The sequence below is a fragment of the Callithrix jacchus genome, chromosome 7 (genome assembly GCF_049354715.1).
Source record: "Callithrix jacchus isolate 240 chromosome 7, calJac240_pri, whole genome shotgun sequence".
Lineage (NCBI taxonomy): Eukaryota > Metazoa > Chordata > Mammalia > Primates > Cebidae > Callithrix > Callithrix jacchus.
The window spans coordinates 152,434,302-152,453,963 of record NC_133508.1 but is presented as its reverse complement, the minus strand read 5'-3'; the positions used below and the strand labels follow the sequence as shown (position 1 = coordinate 152,453,963).

The following is a 19,662-nucleotide window of genomic DNA, read 5'->3' as shown; positions in this document are numbered from 1 at the left end:
GCACTTTGGAATATCAACGTGGGCAGATTGCCTTAGCTCAGGAGTTCAAAACCAGCCTCAGCAACATGATGAAAACCCCATGTCTACTAAAAATAAAAAAAATTAGCTAGGCGCGGTGTTGAGCACCTGTAGTCGCAGCTACGTGGGAGACTGAGGCAGGAGAATCCCTTGAACCCAAGAGGTGGAGGGTGCAGTGAACCTAGATTGTACCACTGCACTCCAGCCTGGGCAACAGAGGGAGACTTCGTCTCAAAAAAAAAAAAACAAACAAAAAAAAAAACGAGTCTGGACTTTTTTGTAGAAGACTTAAAATTAGTAATCCAGTATTCAGATTCAGTTTTTCTATTTCTTCTTGAGTCTGTTTTGGTAAAAAAAAAAAATTTTTTAGCCAGAGTCTTGCTTTGTGCAGTGGTGCGATCACAGCTTGCTGCATTCTTCACTTCCTAGGCTCAAGCAGTCCTCCTGCCTCTGCTTCCTGAGTAGCTGGGAGTACAAGTGTATACCATCGTATCTAGCTAATTAAAAAATTATTTTTCTAGAGATAGGGTCCTACTGTGTTACCCAGGCTGGTCTCAAACTCCTGGGTTCAAGTGATGCTCCCATCTCAGCCTCCCAAAGTGCTGGGATTACAGGTGTGAGCCACCATGCCTACCTGGTAATTTGTATTTTTAAAGAATTTGATCCATTTTATTTAAGTGGTATAACTTGGCATAAGAGGTTCATAGTTGTATTAGTCTGTTCTGACACTGCTACAAGGACATACCTGAGACTAGGTAATTTATAAAGAAAAGAGGTCTCTCTGGTTCTGCTTGCTGTACAGGCTTCTGCTTCTGGGGAGGCCTCAAGAAACTTAAAATCATGGCAGAAAGGGAAGGGGAAGTAAGGACATCTTCACACGGCTGACAGGAAGAAGAGACAGTGAAGGGGGAAGTGCTGTACACTTTGAAATAACCAGATCTCTTGAGAACTCACTCACTCTAATTAGAACAGCAAAGGGAAAATTCATCCCTGTGATCCAGTCACCTCCCACCAGGGCCCTCCTCCAACATTGGGGATTACAATTCAACATAAGATTTGAGTGGGGACACAAATTCAGATCACATCAGTAACATTTTTTGCAGGGTCTCTTGTTAAGTCTTATATTTCATTTTTAGATGAATATCAATCTGTTTCCTCTATCTCCCCCCATCTCCCTCCCTGCACCCTCTTTCCCATCTAGGTAATTGTTTCTCTCTCTTTTTTTTTTTTAAATTCTTGCCCGCTTACCACTGATCTAGTGAATTGTTTATCAGTTCTTTGAGTTTCATTCCCCTTTCCCCCTATTCATAGCTACTCTGATCTTTATTTCATTGTACTTAATGTTTTAATTTGCTCTTCTTTTTCAAGATAATGAGGGGCATGTTGAGATGATTGTTTTTTTTCCTTTCTAGTATATGTCTTTAAAGCTATAAATTTTCTCTAAGCTTATGCTGCTAAATGTGATACCTAATAGCTGCATGTGAGAAATGAAATTGATGATTTACTTCCTTGGTCACGATAGTCATATTTCAGGTATTCACTAATCATGTGTCTGGTGGTGCCATGTTAGACAGTGCAGATAAGGAACATTTTGTCATGGCAGAAAGTTCCGTTGGATTCATGCCTGTAATCTCGCATTTTGGGAGGCCAAGGTGGGCAGATCACCTGAGGTTAGGAGTTCAAGACCAGCCTGCCAACATGGTGAAACGCCATCTCTACTAAAAATACAAATATATTAGCTGGGCATGGTGGCGCACCCCTGTAACCTCAGCTACTTGGAGGTTGAGGCAGGAGAATCACTTGAACTGGGGAGGTGGAGGTTGCAGCGAGCCGAGATTGATGAGATCAATGTTGCTGCACGCCAGCCTGGGTGATAGAGTGAGACTCCATCTAAAAAAAAAGATCTGTTAGAGTCTAAGCACTCTAGTTTTATCCCATGGGGAGGAAAAAAAAAATACACACACACACACACACAGATTTAATTTTGTGTTTGGCTCATATACATTTATAATTGTTACCTATTTCTGATAAATTATTTAACATATGCTTCATTTTACTTAGTGATATGCTTTGAGAATATTTTTCTTTTTTTTTTTGAGACAGAGTGTCGCTCTGTTGTCTAGGCTAGAGTACAGTGGACCAATCTTCGTCCACTGCAACCTCCACCTCCCAGGATCAAGCTATTCTCCTGTCTCAGCCACCTGAGTAGCTGGGATTACAGGCATGTACCATCACACCTGGCTAATTTTTCTATTTTTAGTAGAGATAGGGTTTCACCATATTGGGCAGGCTGGTCTCGATTTCCTGACCTTAGGGTAATCCACCATCCACCAGGAATCTTTTTTTTTTTTTTTTTCCCTGATGTTAACAGAGGTACTCCAGCTCTCTTACAGCAACTGGTTTTATGATTTATCTTTTCTTCTCCTTTTACTTTCACCTTATTTATGTCTTTGAATCTAAAAAATGTTTCAGAGGATGTGTAGTTGGATTTTGCTTCTTATCCAGTCTGACAATCTCTTCTTTTCACTGAAGTGTTTACTCAGTGATATAGTTGGATTTAGGTATGCCATTTTGCTAATTGTTGTCTATATGTCATGTCATTTTTGTTCCTTTCCTTCTTTACTGAGACTTTTGCGTTAACCAGTATTTTTAGTGGACTTTAAAATTTGATTTAGTTTTTGTTTTAGTTGTAACTCTTGTAATTATGATATATCTTTAACACCACAGTTCACTTTAGGACAATATTCTGTTTCTATCTTTTGTACTGTTACTGTCATATAATTATGACATGTAAATTACATGATCTAGTAAACCATCAATACAGTGTTGTTATTATTACTTTAAGTAATCTTTTTTTTTTTTTTTTTTTTTTGAGATGGAGTTTTGCTCTTATTGCCCAGGCTGAAGTGCAATAGCACGATCTTGGCTCACTGCAACCTCCGCTTCCTGGGTTCAAGTTATTCTCCCACCTCAGGCTTTCAGGTAGCTGGGATTACAGGCATGCACCACCATGCCTGACTAATTTTTGTATTTTTAGTAGAGACGGGGTTTCTCCACATTGGTCAGGCGGGTCTCGAACTCCCGACATCAGGTGATCTGTCAGCCTTGGCCTCCCGAAGTGCTAGGATTACAGATGTGAGCCACCGTGGCTGGCTTTAAATAATCTTTTTTAAAGGAAGAGAGGAAATAATCTTTCATGTCTTCCTCACATATTTACTATTTCTCATGTTTGTTATTTCCTTCTTAGGATCTGAGTGATAGTCTGGTTTTATTTCCTTTCAGCCTGACAGACATCCTTTAGAATTTTTTGTGATACAAATGTGCTAAGTGTAACATTCTGTCCAATTTTGTTTACCTACCTGTGTATGTCTTTATTTTGCTTTCATTTTTGAAGACTATTTTTGTTGCATATGTAATTCCTGGTTTATGATCTGTACTTTAAATATGTCACTTTATTGCTTCCTGGCCTCCATTATTTTTAATGAAAAGTCAGAGGTTGATGGTATTGGTTCCCTTGATGAATTGTTTCTCTCCTGGTTTTTCAGCAATTTGGCTGTGATGTGTTTGTTTTGATTCATTTTGTGTTTGTGATTCTCTCTCCTTTTTGAATCTGCAGATTAATGTATTTCATCAGGTTTTGACATTTTCCACCATTATTTCTTGAAATGTTTTTTTCTATTTCTTTGCTCTTATCTCCTGTGACTTTTATTGCATTTATTTTGGGAGCTTGACATTGTTCTACTGATTTCTGAAGATCTGTTCTTTTCTCTTCAGTGTTTTTTCCTCTCTGATTTATTTTTGATTGGATTGAAATTAAATTTTAATTTATGCATCTACAAGTTCACTCAAATCTTTTTGTTTGTTTGTTTGAGATGGAGGTTTGCTCTTGTTGCCCAGGCTGTGCAACCTCTGCCTGCCAGGTTCCAGCCTCAGCTTCCGGATTAATTTTTTTTTGTATATTTAGTAGAGACGGCGTTTCACATGTTGGCCAGGCTGGTCTCAAACACTTGACCTCAGGCGATCCATCCACCTGGGCCTCCCAAAGTGCTGGGATTACAGGAGTGAGCCACCGTGCCCAGACTCAAGTGTATTATTGAAGCCCAGATATGTAGTGAACTTTTGCATGTACTTTTAATCTGTGTGGGTTCTTTTTATAGGTTACTCTTGAGACTTCTTATTTGTTGAGGCTTTGCAATAGTATATTTTGTTATTTGAACACTGGTTTATTTTTATCCTTTGAAAATATTTATAACAGATGCTTTGAAATCTTTGTTTTTATTCTCACTTGGCCTTTAGTTTTTTTAGGGCTTTCTTGGGTCTCCATTTTGTATGTGTGGTGTTGCAGTTAGCCATGTCTGTATAGAGAGTTGATCTTAGCCCTTCTATGACTCTCTCATTTCAAGTTTCTTTGTATTAATTTTGTGGTTTCCCTGCTGCTTGCTTTGTGACCCCAACCCAGCTATAGCAAAATCTGTTCTTTCCAAACCGATACCAATTTATAGCTGGCAAATCTCATGTTTTTGCATTCACCTCTCTCCCCAACTGTGCTCTGTATGAAAGCTGCTGCTGTTTTTGTGGTCAGCCCCATTCTAGTAAACTACTGATTTTCAGACCAGATGTTTGGAGTGAATGGGGTCATGGGAGCATCCTCAACAAGAGGGCCAGTGTCTTCCATTGCTTTTACCTGAAACTTTAGCAGTCTTTGTAGAGTGTGTCTCATTTTGCCTGACAGTAGTTGATTCCCAGTGGTCTGAATTAGTTGTTGCTTTTTTTGTTTTTGACAATTTTATACAATTTTATACTTTGTCTTTGAAGAGAGAATTTGCTTTCTATTGTGCCATTATTGAAAGTAGGACAGCTGTTAATTTTTTCTTTTGTACCTTCATTTTGTTGTAAATTATCTTTTAAATTTTAGTAGTCTTAAAAAGTAAGTGACATGTCAGGTATTCTGCATTTTCTAGAACTGTAGTGTCCTGTACCATAGCAGCTAGTCAGTCACTGGTGGTGATTTAATTTTTAGTTATCTAAAATGAAATTTAAAAATTTAGTCTGTTGGTTCCACTAGCCATTTTCTTAGTGCTCAGTGGCCAGTGATATATTGAGTACTGCATTGAACAGTGCACATACAGCATATATCCATTATTGCAGAAAATTCTGTTATACAGTTACACTCTAAAATCTTTGAGACAAATAGTAACTTGTAATAATAGCTTACATTATCTGAGTACTACTGTGTGTCGCATTTTATAGGTATAAATGTAGTCTTCCCAACAACCTTTGAGGTAAGTATATTATCTCTATTTTGCAAATGGGAAACTAAGACTCAAAGATAAAGGAATTAACAGCTCTGAAGGGGTAGAGATTTAAATCTTTGTAGTCTGGCTCCAGAATCTGTTGCATTAATAATTTTATATATTTTCTTTAATAAATGACGTCTTGTTTCTGACTTGAATAGAGAAGCTTTTTGTTTTTTATGTTTTGCTAGCTTTAAATGCTATTTAATATTTTGGTAAGTGATTCTTTTCATATTTAAGTTGTTGGCTTCGCTTTTTTAGTGTTCCTACTAAAAATGTCTGAATTTTATCATATGCCACCTTAGTGTCTGTTTATATAACCATATAGTTTTCTTCTTCAGTTGTTTTGATATGATTATTTTGTTAAATTTCTTTCTCTTGAATAATCCTTGAATTCCTGGTAAACCTTATTGATCATAATAACTATTCTTTTGACAGATTGACGAAATGTTTGCTAATATTCCATTTAGAAATACAGAGTCAGTATGCTAGAGCGGTCTGTAGTTTTCTTCTTTTGCATTGTCTTTGGTAGGTTTTAATAGTAAATCAATGTTGGGCTCTGTAAAATGAATTTGAATTTTCACTGTTTTGTTCTAGATTGATTCAGATAATAATGGCCTGCTGGTTTAAGCATTACTCTCCTGTATAACTATCTGGATATTGTATTTTTTTAAATGGCAACTTCTTCTAATATTTGTATGCTAATATGTCTATTAGAGTTTAATTCTTGTTTTGCTTTTGATGAATAATATTTTACTAGAAAATTTTCCATATATGCTAGATTTTAATATTGCTTGCTCTGGAATTACATGGAGTATTTTCGATACAGGCTTGGTAATCTTTAAAAATTTTTTTTTCTTTCTCCGTTTTCATTCTGGCTTCATGTTTTTTTCTTCTTCATTAGATTCCTAAAGATTTATTTTACTTTTTTTTCAAAAAATTACTAGGTTATCAATTTTGTTTTTAGTAATGCATGTATTTCAGCTTTTATATTCAATTCTGTTCCTATACTTATTTTGTTGTTGTTTTTTTTTTTTTTAAAGTCATCAAGGAAATAACTAAGTATTTTTTTAGCTTTACTTTTAAACATTTAAGGCTACATTTAAGCTTTGTTGCCCAGGCTGAATCCTTTTATTTAACCATTGTTTTTGTTTATAGATTTCTTTTGAAATTATTTTCATGCCGGTCTTTTTTTGGTCATACTCAGTGGCATTCTCTTTTGCTTTGTTAAACATTTATGTTTAATGTATTTTATATCTGAAATGCGTTTTTATTTTTTTCCAGCCTTTTGTGACTGGTTGGTTGGTTGGTTCTCATGTGTTTTCCTTGCTTGCACTGCTTTAAAGGTTGTCGCTCTACTAACATCTGGCACGTATAGATTCTAATGAGAGGTCTGCTGTCTTTGTTATCATTGTTCCTGAGTAAATAATGTATCTATTTCTCACCTCTGCCTTTTTTTTTTTTTAAATGGAGTCTAGCTCTGTTGCCCAGGCTGGAGTGCCGTGGCACGATCTTGGTTCACTGCAACCTTTATCTCCTGGATTCAAGTGATTCTCCTGCCTCAGCTTCCTGAGTAGCTGAGATTACAGGCACATGCCACCACACCTGGCTAATTTTTGTAGTTTTACTAGAGACAGAGTTTCACCATGTTGGCCAGGCTGGTCTCGAACTCCTGACCTCAGGTGATCCACCCACCTCGGCCTCCCAAAGTGCTGGGATTACAGGTGTGAGCCACTGTGCCCAGCTGCCTCTGCCTTTAATTCTTATTCTTTATTACTGGTTTGTTTGTTTGTTTTAAGAGACAGGATTTCACTGTGTTAGCCAGGATGGTCTCTGTATCCTGACCTCGGGTTCTGCCTCCCAAAGTGTTGGGATTACAGGCATGAGCCCACCATGCCCAGCCTTCTTTATTACCGTCTTTTTTTAGCAATTTGATTATGATATGCTTTTGCATGACTTAGAAGTGCTGTCTTCAGGAATTATTGTGATTCTTACATCTTTGGCTTACAGTTTTTATTAAAGTTGGAAAACTTGATCATTAGTTCTTGGAATAGTTTTCTGATTGTTTTTATTTATTCTCCTGGGAATTCAGTTACACATGATTAGACCACTTGATAATTGTTCTTCCTGCAGGTAGTGAGCCTCTGTTTTGTTTGGGAGAAGGGCATATTTTGTTCATCTTCATGTTCATTTTTGTCTCCCTCCCTTCAGTTTTGCCAGATTTTTCTTCATATATTTTGAAGCAGTCTTGTTAGCTACATGTATGCTTGTAACTGTATTTTCTTGGGAATTAATATGTTATTTTTATTATTATAAAAATTTTGCTCTTGTTTCTAATGATTATTTTTGTGTAAGCATTTATTTTATCTGATATTAGAATAGCCACTCCTGCCCTTTTTTTGAGACAGTTTTCACTCTTGTTGCCTAGGCTGGAGTGCGGTGGTGCTATCTCTGCCAACTGCATCGTCTGCCTCCTGGGTTCAAATGATTCTCCTGCCTCAGCCTCCCAAGTAGCTGAGATTACAGGCATGCATTATCACACCGAGCTAATTTTTGTATTTTTAGTAGAGATGGGGTTTCTCCATGTTGGTCATGCCGGTCTTGAACCCCCAGCCTCAGGTGATCTGCCCGTCTTGGCCTCTCAAACTGCTGGGATTATAGGCATGTGCCACTGCCCGGCCTTTTTTTTTTTTTTTTAAATAGAGACAAGGTTTTGTTCAGCTACCCAGGCTGTAATAGAGTGGCATGATCCTAGCTTGATGCAGCCTTGAATTCCTGGGATCGAGATCTTCCTGTTTCAGCCTGTGAAGTAGCTGGGACTGCAGGCAAATGCCATCACACCTGGCTTAATTTTTTTTTTTTTTTGGTAGGAATGGGGCCTTGCTATTTTACCCAGGCTGGTCTTGAACTTTTGGCCTCAGGTGATCCGTCCACCTCAGCCTCCCAAAGTGCTGGGATTAGAGGTATGAGCCACCGGACCCAGACTCCTGCTCTTAACCTAATTATTGTTAAGGTGACTTGACTTTCTATCTTTTTTCTTTCATCCTGCATGTGTCTTTGATTTATGGTGTATTTAGGTTTCCAGCATGGTCTGTGGTCGTACTCTGTAATCAAATGCCTTAATATTTCTGTAGCAGTATTTATACTAAATAGGGTAACTAAAGATAGCTTTATGCCAGTTCAGGTCAGGTTTTTTTTTCACTAAATGTGTTTTGTAGCTAAACATACCATAATTTTCTGTATTTCAGAAACTGGGTAAGGAAATGTGAGCTTGACAATCCCTAAATTTTTTGTTTTAATAACATGTTTTGCATTTTTGTTTTGCCTTTTGTTTGTGTCTACTATCCTGTTTGCATAAATTGTTTTGACAGTTTGTGGACTCTGTCCTTCATTGTTGCACAGTATTCCTGTTAGTCCTATTTAATGCTTTTTTTAACTTTTACTTTGGTTTATCTAATGCTAATATTCTTCCTGGTTTTTGTTTGTTTGTTTTGCCTTTTTGTATTTTTTTTTTTTGCATTTGCTGCTGTATGTTTGTTTATCCTTTTCTTTTTCAATAGGTATGTCTTAAAGTTTTATTAGTAGCAGACTACTAATTTGCTTCTTAGGATTACTATTCTTCAGGTCTTCTAATTTTTTAAATGTGGAAATTGTGTTTATTTAAATCTAGCAGGGCACATTTCTTTTTTTGAGACGAGTCTTGCTCTGTTGCCGCGCTGGAGTGCAGTGGTGCAATCTCGGCTTACTGGAACCTCCGCCTCTCAGGTTCAAGCGATTCTCATGCCTCAGCCTCCCTAGAAGTGGGGGCTTCAGGCGTGTGCTACCATGTCCAACTAATTTTGTATTTTTAGTAGAGATGAGGTTTCACCATGTTGGCCAGGATGGTCACGATCTCTTGCCTTTGTGATCTGCCTGCCTTGGCCTCCCAAAGTGCTGGGAATACAGGTGTGAGCCACCATGGTCAGCCTGATTTGCTTTCTTATTCATAGGTTCACTGGACTAGCACTTTTAATTTCCTTCAAGATCTTTCCAGGCCGGGTGCAGTGCCTCATGCCGGTAATACCAACACTTTGAGAGGCTGTTGCAGCAGGATTGCTTGAGCCCAGGAGTTAGAGAACAGCCTGGACAACAATATGGGACCCTGTCTTTACCAAAAAAAAATAAAAAAAATTAGCTGGGCATGGTGGCATGAGCCTGTGGTCCCACGTACATGGGAGGCTGAGGTACGAATATCACTTGAGCCCAGGAAGTCGAAACTTCAGCAAGCCTTGTTCATGCCATTGCACCCCAGCCTGGTTGACAGAGCAAGACCCTGGCTCAAACAAAACAAAACAGAACTTTTCCTTTGCATTCACAACTATGCTAACTTGCACAAGACGCCTAGCATTGGCCTGTGTTGGCTTCTGACATGCCTTCTCACTAAGCTTAATAATTTCTAACTTTTTAAAATGTAATGTGGGAAGATGTTTAACTTTGTTGTTGTTGTTATTGACCAAGTCCTCCTGAGCTGATTTGTCTTTCAGCTGGACACTTAGAGGCCATTGTAGGGTCATTAATTGGTCCAGTTTCAATATTGTTGGGTCTCAGGGATTAGGGTAGCTTGCAAGAGGGAGAGATAGAGGGAATGGCCAGGCAGTGAAGCAGTCAGAATATGTTTATTAAGTTTGCTGTGTTCATTGGGCACAGTTTGTGGGGCCTCAAAACAGTAACTAGTAACATGAACGATCACAAATCACAGGTCACCATAATAGATAAATAATAATTTATAAGTTAGGAATATTGCAAAAATCAACAAAATGTAACAGAAAGATGCCCATTGAGCACACATGGTAGGAAAAATGGCCTCTACTGATTTGGTTAATGCAGGGTTGCTATAAACCTTCAATTTGTGAAAACTCATCTGTGAAGCGGTATAAAGCTAAATGCAGTAAAACAAGGTATTCTTATATATCTTCAAGAATATAAGAAGCCCTAAGAATAGCAACAAGCTTTATGATAATACTTGTTATTATATTAATTTATTATAACAAACATTAGTGTTGTTCTTCGTTTATGATTGTATGTGCACATATATGGCTGTATATGACTATGACTTGACCTTAAGCCATCTTCATTCTTAAGTGATAAAATTAACTTTGGAAATATTGACATAATCTAAATATATTTTAGTGTATGATTATGTTTTATAGAATTTAAGCCATTTTTATTATAAATTATTTCAGTTATTTTTTGTATCATATCTCCAAGTTTTCCCTGTATAAAGCAGTCTTCTTTATTCTCCCTGTATTGACAGGTCATTTTGTCTCTTTTCTTCATTGCCAAGCTTTTTTTTTTTTAATTGCATTTTAGGTTTTGGGGTACATATGAAGAACATGCAAGATTGTTGCATAGGAACACACATGGCAGTGTGATTTCCTGCCTTCCTCCCCATCACCTATATCTGGCATTTCTCCTCATGCTGTCTCTCCCCAACTCCGTACCCCCCGCTGTCCCTCCCCTATTTCCCCCGATAGACCCCAGTGTGTGATGCTCCCGTCCCTGTGTCCATGCGTTCTCACTTTTCAGCATTCACCTATGAGTGAGAACATGCGGTGTTTGATTTTCTGTTCTTGTGTCAGTTTGCTGAGAATGATGGTTTCCAGGTTCATCTATGTCCCTACAAAGGAGACAAACTCATCGTTTTTTTATTGCTGCATAGTATTCCATGGTATATATGTGCCACATTTTCCCTGTGTAGTCTATCATCAGTGAGCATTTGGGTTGGTTGCAGGTCTTTGCTATTGTTAACAGTGCTTCAGTGAACATTTGTGTGCATGTGTCCTTATAGTAGAATGATTTATAATTCTTTGGATATATACCCAGTAATGGGATTGCTGGGTCAAACGGAATTTCTATTTCTAGGTCCTTGAGGAATCACCACACTGTCTTCCACAATGATTGAACTAACTTACACTCCCACCAACAGGGTGAAAGGGTTCCTATTTCTCCACATCCTCTCCAGCATCTGTTGACTCCAGATTTTTTAATGATAGCCATTCTAACTGGCATGAGATGGTATCTCAAGGTAGTTTTAATTTGCATTTCTCTAATGATCCGTGATGATGAGCATTTTTTCATGTTTGTTGGCCTCATATTTGTCTTCTTTTCTAAAGTGTCTGTTCATATCCTTCGCCCACTTTTGAATGGGCTTGTTTTTTTCTTGTAAATCTGTTTTAGTTCTTTGTAGATTCTGAATATTAACCCTTTGTCAGATGGGTAGATTGCAAAAATTTTTTCCCATTCTGTTGGTTGCTGATTCACTCTAATGACTGTTTCTTTTGCTGTGCAGAAGCTGTGGAGTTGTATTAGGTCCCATTTGTCTATTTTGGTTTTTGTTGCCAATGCTTTTGGTGTTTTAGTCATGAAGTCCTTGCCTATGCCTATGTCCTGGATGGTTTTGCCTAGATTTTCTTCTAGGGTTTTTATGGTATTAGGTCTTACGTTTAAGTTTTTAATCCATCTGGAATTAATTTTAGTGTAAGGCATCAGGAAGGGGTCCAGTTTCTGCTTTCTGCACATGACTGGCCAGTTTTCCCAACACTGTTTATTGAAGAAGGAATTCTTTCCCCATTGCTTGTTTTTGTCAATGAACGGATGGCTGTAGATGTGTGGCGTTGCCTCCGAGGTCTCTGTTCTATTCCATTGGTCTATATCTCTGTTTTGGTACCAGTCCCATGCTGTTTTGATTACTGTGGCCTTGTAGTATAGTTTGAAGTCTGTAGTATGATGCCTCCCGCTTTGTTCTTTTTGCTTAGAATTGACTTGGCTATGCGGGCTCTTTTTTGGTTTCATATGAAGTTTAAGGTGGTTTTTTCCAGTTCTGTGAAGAAGGTCATTGGTAGTTCGATGGGGATAGCGTTGAATCTGTAAATTACTTTAGGCAGTATGGCCATTTTTACGATAACTGTTTCATCCTAACCATGAGCATGGAATGTTTCTCCATCTGTTTGTGTCCTCTCTTATTTTGTTGAGCAGTGGTTTGTAGTTCTCCTTGAAGAGGTCCTTTATGTTCTTTGTTAGTTGTATTCCTAGGTATTTTATTCTCTTTGTAGCAATTGTTTATGGCAGTTTGTTCTTGATTTGGCTCTCTTTAAGTCTGTTATTGGTGTATAGGAATGCTTGTTATTTTTGCACATTGATTTTATATCCTGAGACTTTGCTGAAGTTGCTTATCAGTTTCAGGAGATTTTGGGCTGAGACGATGGGGTCTTCTAGATAAACAATCATGTCGTCTGCAAATAGAGACAATTTGACTTCCTCCTTTCCTAATTGAATACCCTTTATTTCTTTTTCTTGCCTGATTGCTCTGGCTAGAACATCCAGTACTATATTGAATAGGAGTGGTAAGAGAGGGCATCCTTGTCTAGTGCCAGATTTCAAAGGGAATACTTCCAGTTTTTGCCCATTCAGTATGATATTGGCTGTTGGTTTGTCGTAAATAGCTTTTATTATTTTTGAGATACGTTCCATCAATACCTAGTTTATTGAGGGTTTTCAGCATAAAGGGCTGTTGAATTTTGTCAAAGGCCTTCTCTGCATCAATTGAGATAATCATGTAGTTTTTGTTTTTGGTTCTGTTTATGTGGTGAATTATGTTTATAGACTTGTGTATGTTGAACCAGCCTTGCATCCCTGGGATGAAGCCTACTTGATCATGATGGATAAGCTTTTTGATGTGCTGTTGCAGTTGGCTTGCCAGTATTTTATTGAAGATTTTTGCATCTATGGTCATCATGGATATTGGCCTGAAGTTTTCTTTCTTGCTGAATCTCTGCCGGGTTTTGGTATCAGGATGATGTTGGTCTCATAAAATGATTTGGGAAGGATTCCCTCTTTTTGGATTGTTTGGAATAGTTTCAGAAGGAATGATACCAGCTCCTCTTTGTATATCTGGTAGAATGCCAAGCTTTTTGTAAGAGTGGGCAACATATTCAGCATTTCACATTTTCGGCTCCCCATATTCATGCTAATGTCTATCTGTCAGTGCCTCCATTGCTGTAAAATTTCTTTAGTAAAGATCAGTGACTTGTTGCTCTGGAATGTAGTTATTAATTTTTGCCTTCATTCCTTTCAGCAAATACATTCTGTTTTCTAGGACTCTATTTTAAAATTTAGTTTTCTTGCACTGTTATAAGAACTGATTTATCTTACAGATGCCAATGAACAATTTTGAAAACAACTCCTTACCTCATATCACATCTCTCTGACAGAGAGAGAGGAGGCAATGATTATGTCAACAGTTTGAACAGTAGCATCTTGCAAGGATTTCAGACCAACCGGCCAGTCATCAAAGAACTTGGCAGCTTTTTAATCTTGTTTTTTATTACAACGGTATATCCATTCTGATGACAAACCTGTCCTGCCAAATCTCCACAACACACTTTGTAAAGTCAGTGATGAGCAAATTAAGTAGCTTTGACACAGAGCTGTGCTCGCTTGCCTGCGACAGCCTGGAAACTTGTTTTGTACTTGCAACAGAATATCGAGAATAAGTTTGTCACTGTAAGAAGTAGAGTGTCCTTCTTCAGGTTTGTGTCTGGTGATCAACATATGTGACAAGTAAAGTGTTCCTTCATATATCTTCTGAAGACTTTTTCTGTTTCTGTTGGAATCTTCTTTGATTACAAGTTGGTTATTACCATCTATAGAACCACTTGTACTCAATTCAGCCGACAAAAATGCAAGGAGATGTTTGGGCTGATGATGTAGTAGTTTACAGATATCTGTAAAGTTGACAGAGTAAGTTTTCTTAGTTCCTACTCAAATGACCTGTGGAGGTTTGATGACAAATTTCCTTTTCTCTTCTGCAAACATGTCTGGATTCTTTTCCCTCATGGTGTTGAACACTCGCTTCAGTAGTTCCTCATGTGTCGTCTCTTTCTGGACCCACCGTAGCAGGGGCTATATGGTTACTGACTTTTTTGCTGTCTTCATCTTCCAGACCCTTGTCGTTCTGTAGTACTTCATACTCATCTGGGAACTTTACATTCTTATTTTTCTTCTTTTTATTGCCAAGCGTAATATTAAGGTCATACCCCACTTCAGCTGGTTCTTGAATATCGCTTTCAATCTTAAGATCCTTTACACCTTCTTCAGCTTCATCAGTATCAAATATCTTTGTGTTTTTCTTTTTCTTTTCTTTTGATTAAAGAAGTTCAAGTCATCTAGATCATCAGAAGCATCTTTTCCCCTACTCTTGTCTTCATCACCTTCCAATTCTTTGTCCCCAGTTTTGTTTCTGAGGGCTGGGTCTCCTCTGTTTGGGTATCCCCTTCCTCATCTAACTAAAGGACTGCTGCTGCTTAGTTTTCTTCTTGCTCATAGTAGGATCAAAAATCATCTTTTCCCCAGACATGGCTGCAGCTGGAATGGGCTAGGCATAGACAGGAAGTCAGACAGATCAGTCCCAGGCCCCAGAGTAGCATGGCTCCTGCTATTTGTTACCTCTCCCACCACTGCACTCCTGAGGTTCTTATTAATGTGTGCACAGAGGGTGGGAATAAAGATGAGTAGGAGATAGGTGCATCGTGGAGAGAGTAATTAAACTTAGGCATGGTTATACTTCTTTAGTTTGAGGCTTTTGGCACCACTTGACAATCTTATTCCCTCCAGCTTCTTTCTCCCATTCCTTGGGTAATTCATTCCAGTCTTTCAACAACACTTAGCTTACAGGACTCTCATCATTTCGACTGGGCTCTGACTTAAGTAATTAGAGGCTATAGGTATAAATTCTCTCAATCCCCATCTGTACCTGAAAACATATCTGTAATTTTTCATTCATAATTATTTTCTAAGGGAAAGGAGAGTAGTGTTGATGATTGAAGCTTTGGAGTGACTGCTTGAGAGTATTGGAAAGAGAAGCTAGGGCTGAATGAAAAGACTGTAGGTCATGCTAAGAGTCAGCCTGGCTTTAAGCATATTATATAATTTTAAAAGTAAATTGGTACAGTGGTTGCAAGTTAATCATAAATGGTTAATGGAAAGGTAGTTGACCCCTGTTTTACTAGTGTTTGTTCAGCTAGACAGGTATGTATTTCTGTCCTGGCCTTGATGTAAAATGTACTTCTTGTGGTTTGCAGTTGAAAATGTTTGAAAGCTGTCTCATAAATTTGAGAGCTCTTTTTCTTGTTTGATTTGTAAATTTGGTGTAACAAGCATCACTGTCCTTGATAATATTCTTCCTTAGCAGTCATAACTGCACTTGACATTTGAGTTACTTACATGCTGGTGATTCCATCCACACCCTTCAGCTCCAGAACTATGCTAGTTAAACACTGTCTATTCTGGCTAAAATACTTTTTCCTCATTTTGAGTAGTTATGTAGGAACTTGGGAATCATCTAGAATTTCTAGTTTGTTCCCTCATTGTAACTTCAAACTTCTCTGAAATTTTTTTCAGCAAGTAAGTCTTACTCAGGTGTATCCTGTCCTTCCTGTGTTACTATGGACTGGGTTTCTTCTGCACTGTTGAGTTATTCTTTTTCATCTAAATTTGCTAAAGTTGCTTGCGTACTGAAGTATGTGCCTTGCTCTATCCTCCGCTCTCATTTTTTGGATGTTGTGTTAATCCTCTAAATTCTTTAATATCATTTTAGTGGGGATTTAGACTAAGAAAGACATGAATTTTTGTCGCCATAAGCTGTGATGTCAGCCTGCTAGATTGAGGTGGAAATTTACAAGAACCTGAGAATTAACTTGTTGAGCTTCAGAAAGTGTAACATCTGATGGAACGGTAAGGAATCATTCATTTACACAGAACAGACACTTTTACAATATTGAGTCTTTCTTGCTTAGAACACAGAATGTCTCCTTCTTTGGTGTCCTTCAACAAAAATACTTCTTTATTTAGATGTTGCAAATTTCTCATTAATTTTTTCAGTGTTTTACATAGATGTAATTATATACATATAGATAGAAGGAAAGCTAAATATATTTTCTGCTATCTTTTGTAGTCTTCTATTCTTTTTTATTTTAATTGGTAAACTTCATATTTGCTATTATCAGTTTCCTTCTTTCTTAGTTGAGTTGGGGGGTCCCCAAGAGTAGCCTCAGGAACAGTGATTAACCAGAAGGACCCATAGGACTGAGAAAATTTGTTATATTATGGTTGCATTTTATTATAGTTGAAGACATTATAGTTGAGAGATACGGATTAAAATCAGCAAAGAGAAAAGGTACATGGTGCAGAGTCCAAGAGAAAGTGGATCCATGCTTCCAGATGTTCCCAGCAACAATATTTGACAATACACCGGGAGTATTGCCAAGCAGGGAATCTCACCTGAACCTTGGTGTCTAGGTTTTGGAGATCAGTCTTTCTGCCTTGCAGCCCCCACAGGACTGATAATCAGCTACCTGGACTCCACTGCACCCAGAAGTCAAACTGAACATAGTGTGGTCTAAAGCCCCAGGTATACAAAATACTCTTATCAGGCAGAATTTTTCACATGCTCAGAGGTCATCTCCGAGGAGCCTGAAAGGGCCAGTTCTGAAGACAGGCCTTTCTTAGGAATGTGTAGCATTTGAGCAACTCAGCCCTGCCAGGTAAACCCTTTCTTGCACAGTGGTATATTCATGTTCATTCTTCAAGACCCTATTAAAAGTGTTATCTTTTTGGTGAAAACTTAACTGATTCTCTCTAAGAAAAGTTAGTTGCTCCCATATCTTTGCCCCTACAGTTACTTAAACTTACCTTCTTTTTATATTATAAAACTTATAACTAAAAACTTATAAAACTTATAAACTTACTTTCTTTTTATATGTAAAACTACTATATAATATGTAGTTTTATATTACATACTTTCTCAAGAGGTTTTTAATTCATGTTTTCCTAAATGTGAAAATATTTTTCCTTTTCCCCTTTCTTTTTACTTTACTTTTTGTTCCTTTGGTTTGAAAAATTGTTTTTGTGTGTTTTCTTTGACCAAGATATTTTTATATAATGTTTTTGGTAAAATAAAGAGAAAACCTGTGATAAGAACAATATTTTGAATATATAACACTAGTTATTTTAAAACTTTATTTTATTTTAAAATTAGAGATGGAGTCTCACTGTGTTGCCCAGGCTGGCCTCAAACTCCTGGGCTCAACTGATTGTCCCACTCCCAAAGTGTTGGGGTTACAAGCATGAGCCACCTCACCCTTCTTTTAGAATGACATGCTATATTTGTTTTCATTTTCCATCAGAATGACTATATATGGTGCTAGAGTTTGTGTACTATGTGTGGACTCAGTTTATATCCCAGTCTTTGGTGCTTTCTGTAGTTGTATACATTATAAAAAATTCTGTACTAATCTAGAACCCTTCATGAAGGCATGGATTGTGTCATTTATGCTGTATCCTCAATTTCATGGCTGACACATGTTGTTCAATTTATTTTGTTGACTCTGGTGCTATTTTTAGTTCTTAAGCCTCTGTGTGTTACGTCAACAGTTGGTGCATTCTGATAGATTCTAGAACACTAGCAGGTGAAGGCACAGATGATCTTTCTTCTCATATTAGCATAAATTCAAGTGTCTATAACAAAGTCAGGATTTGTAAGATGATAGACTGTATTTTGTGTTGCTGCTGTAACAAAATTATCAGTAACAAACTTGGTGTCTAAAAACAGCATGTGTCAAAAAGAAGGGAAAAAAGACATTCAGTTTTGGGGGAGGGAACAAAAAGGAAAAACAGCATGTGTCTTACTGTTTTACCATTATGGAGGCTAGCAGTTTGAAATCCCTTTCACTGAGCTAAAGTCAAAAGTGTTGGCGGAACTGGTTCCTTCTGGTGTCTCTGGGAGAGAATCCATTTCCTTGTGTCTACGCTTTTTATGGTTTTGGCCACTGGCTTCTTCCTTCATCTTCAAAGCACATCACTCCAGTCCCTGTGCCCATTATTATTATAATTGCCTTCCATTCTTCTGTAGTCTTATCTTTGTCTTCCTCCCTCTGATATGGTCACTTGATCACCCTTAGGACCTGCTGGACAAACCCTCTCAAGAGCCTTAATCACATCTGTAAAGTCCCTTTTGCCATGTAAAGTAATATTCATAGTTTCCAAAGATTAGGATCTGGATTTCTTTGGGGGCAGTTATGCAGCTAACCACATATTGTAATAAGGAAGAACTTTTTGGGAGGCATCATAATGCTTGTTTTCTTTCCCTAAATACAGTATCACTTTTACCCCAAAGGAGAGCTCTTGATGCTCATTTCTTTGGTCTTCTCTGTGATGAATGAATGTTTTCCTATGGACATCATGCACAATTTCTTTGTTTGTTCCTGAAGAATATTTTACAATGTTATTTTATGTTGTAGTTGGTGTAATACGGTGCCCAGTATGCCGCCAAGAATGCAGACAGATAGACCTTGTGGATAATTACTTTGTGAAAGACACATCTGAAGCTCCTAGCAGTTCTGATGAAAAATCAGAACAGGTATGCTTCTCAATTTTTCTTTATATTCCTATCTTGATATCAAAGTATAAATTATAAGAAAAGCATGTTTGGATAGTTAAGTAATTTAGCGTGGTTCTGGTATGGATTCCTGTTTCAAATACAAAGTTAAAGATAACTTTCTTACACATTCTCAATCTTAGTTAAATGAGACTAAAGTCATTACTTAATATGTCAAATCTGGGCCAGGCATGGTGGCTCACACCTGTTATCACAGCACTTTGGGAGGCTGAGGTGTGAGGATTACTTGAGCCCTGGAGTTGGAGACCAGCCTGGGCAACATAGCAAGACCCCATCTCTACAAAAAATAAAAAAATTAGCCGGGCGTGGTGGTGTGCGCCTTTAATCCCAGCTACTTGGGAGGCTGAGGTGGGAGGATTGCTTGAGTCCAGGAAGTTGAGGCTGCAGTGAGCCATGGTTGAACTACTGCCGTTCCAGCCTGGGTGACAGAGTCAGAGCCTGCCTCAAAAAAAAAAAAAAAGTCAAATCTGCACAGACTTTGTCTTCTGAGCCTTAGATTTTTACCTACATGAATTATCAGTAAGGAAAAGGATTTTGTTGAAGATAAATGGATAATAAAATTATTTTATTCTGTATACAGTGAAAGACAGTATATTTAAGAACAAGTTTTTTCTTTCTGTTTTTTGGACCTACATTTTATATATTTAATTTAGATTAGTACTTCTTTCCTCTTTTAGGTATGTACTAGTTGTGAAGACAATGCAAGTGCAGTTGGCTTTTGTGTAGAATGTGGAGAGTGGCTGTGTAAGACATGTATCGAAGCACATCAAAGAGTAAAATTCACTAAAGATCACTTGATCAGGAAGAAAGAAGATGTCTCAGGTAAGATAGACGCAGTTGTAATAATTACAGTTTTTT

The 19,662-nt window shown here is 37.7% G+C and overlaps 1 protein-coding gene and 1 pseudogene across 2 annotated transcripts in view; one reads left to right on the top strand and one right to left on the bottom strand.

Moving 5' to 3' along the window:
- The window catches only part of TRIM33 (tripartite motif containing 33), a 121,598-nt gene that overhangs the window by 26,785 nt on the left and 75,151 nt on the right, over positions 1-19,662 (top strand). For both annotated transcript variants that reach the window (XM_003733536.6, XM_002807020.6), the window contains exons 2-3: positions 18,647-18,765; positions 19,482-19,626. In XM_003733536.6, the coding sequence (XP_003733584.1) occupies positions 18,647-18,765; positions 19,482-19,626 (264 nt within the window). The remainder of the gene's footprint in view (positions 1-18,646; positions 18,766-19,481; positions 19,627-19,662) is intronic.
- Positions 13,757-14,706, bottom strand: LOC118155222 (eukaryotic translation initiation factor 2 subunit 2 pseudogene; annotated as a pseudogene).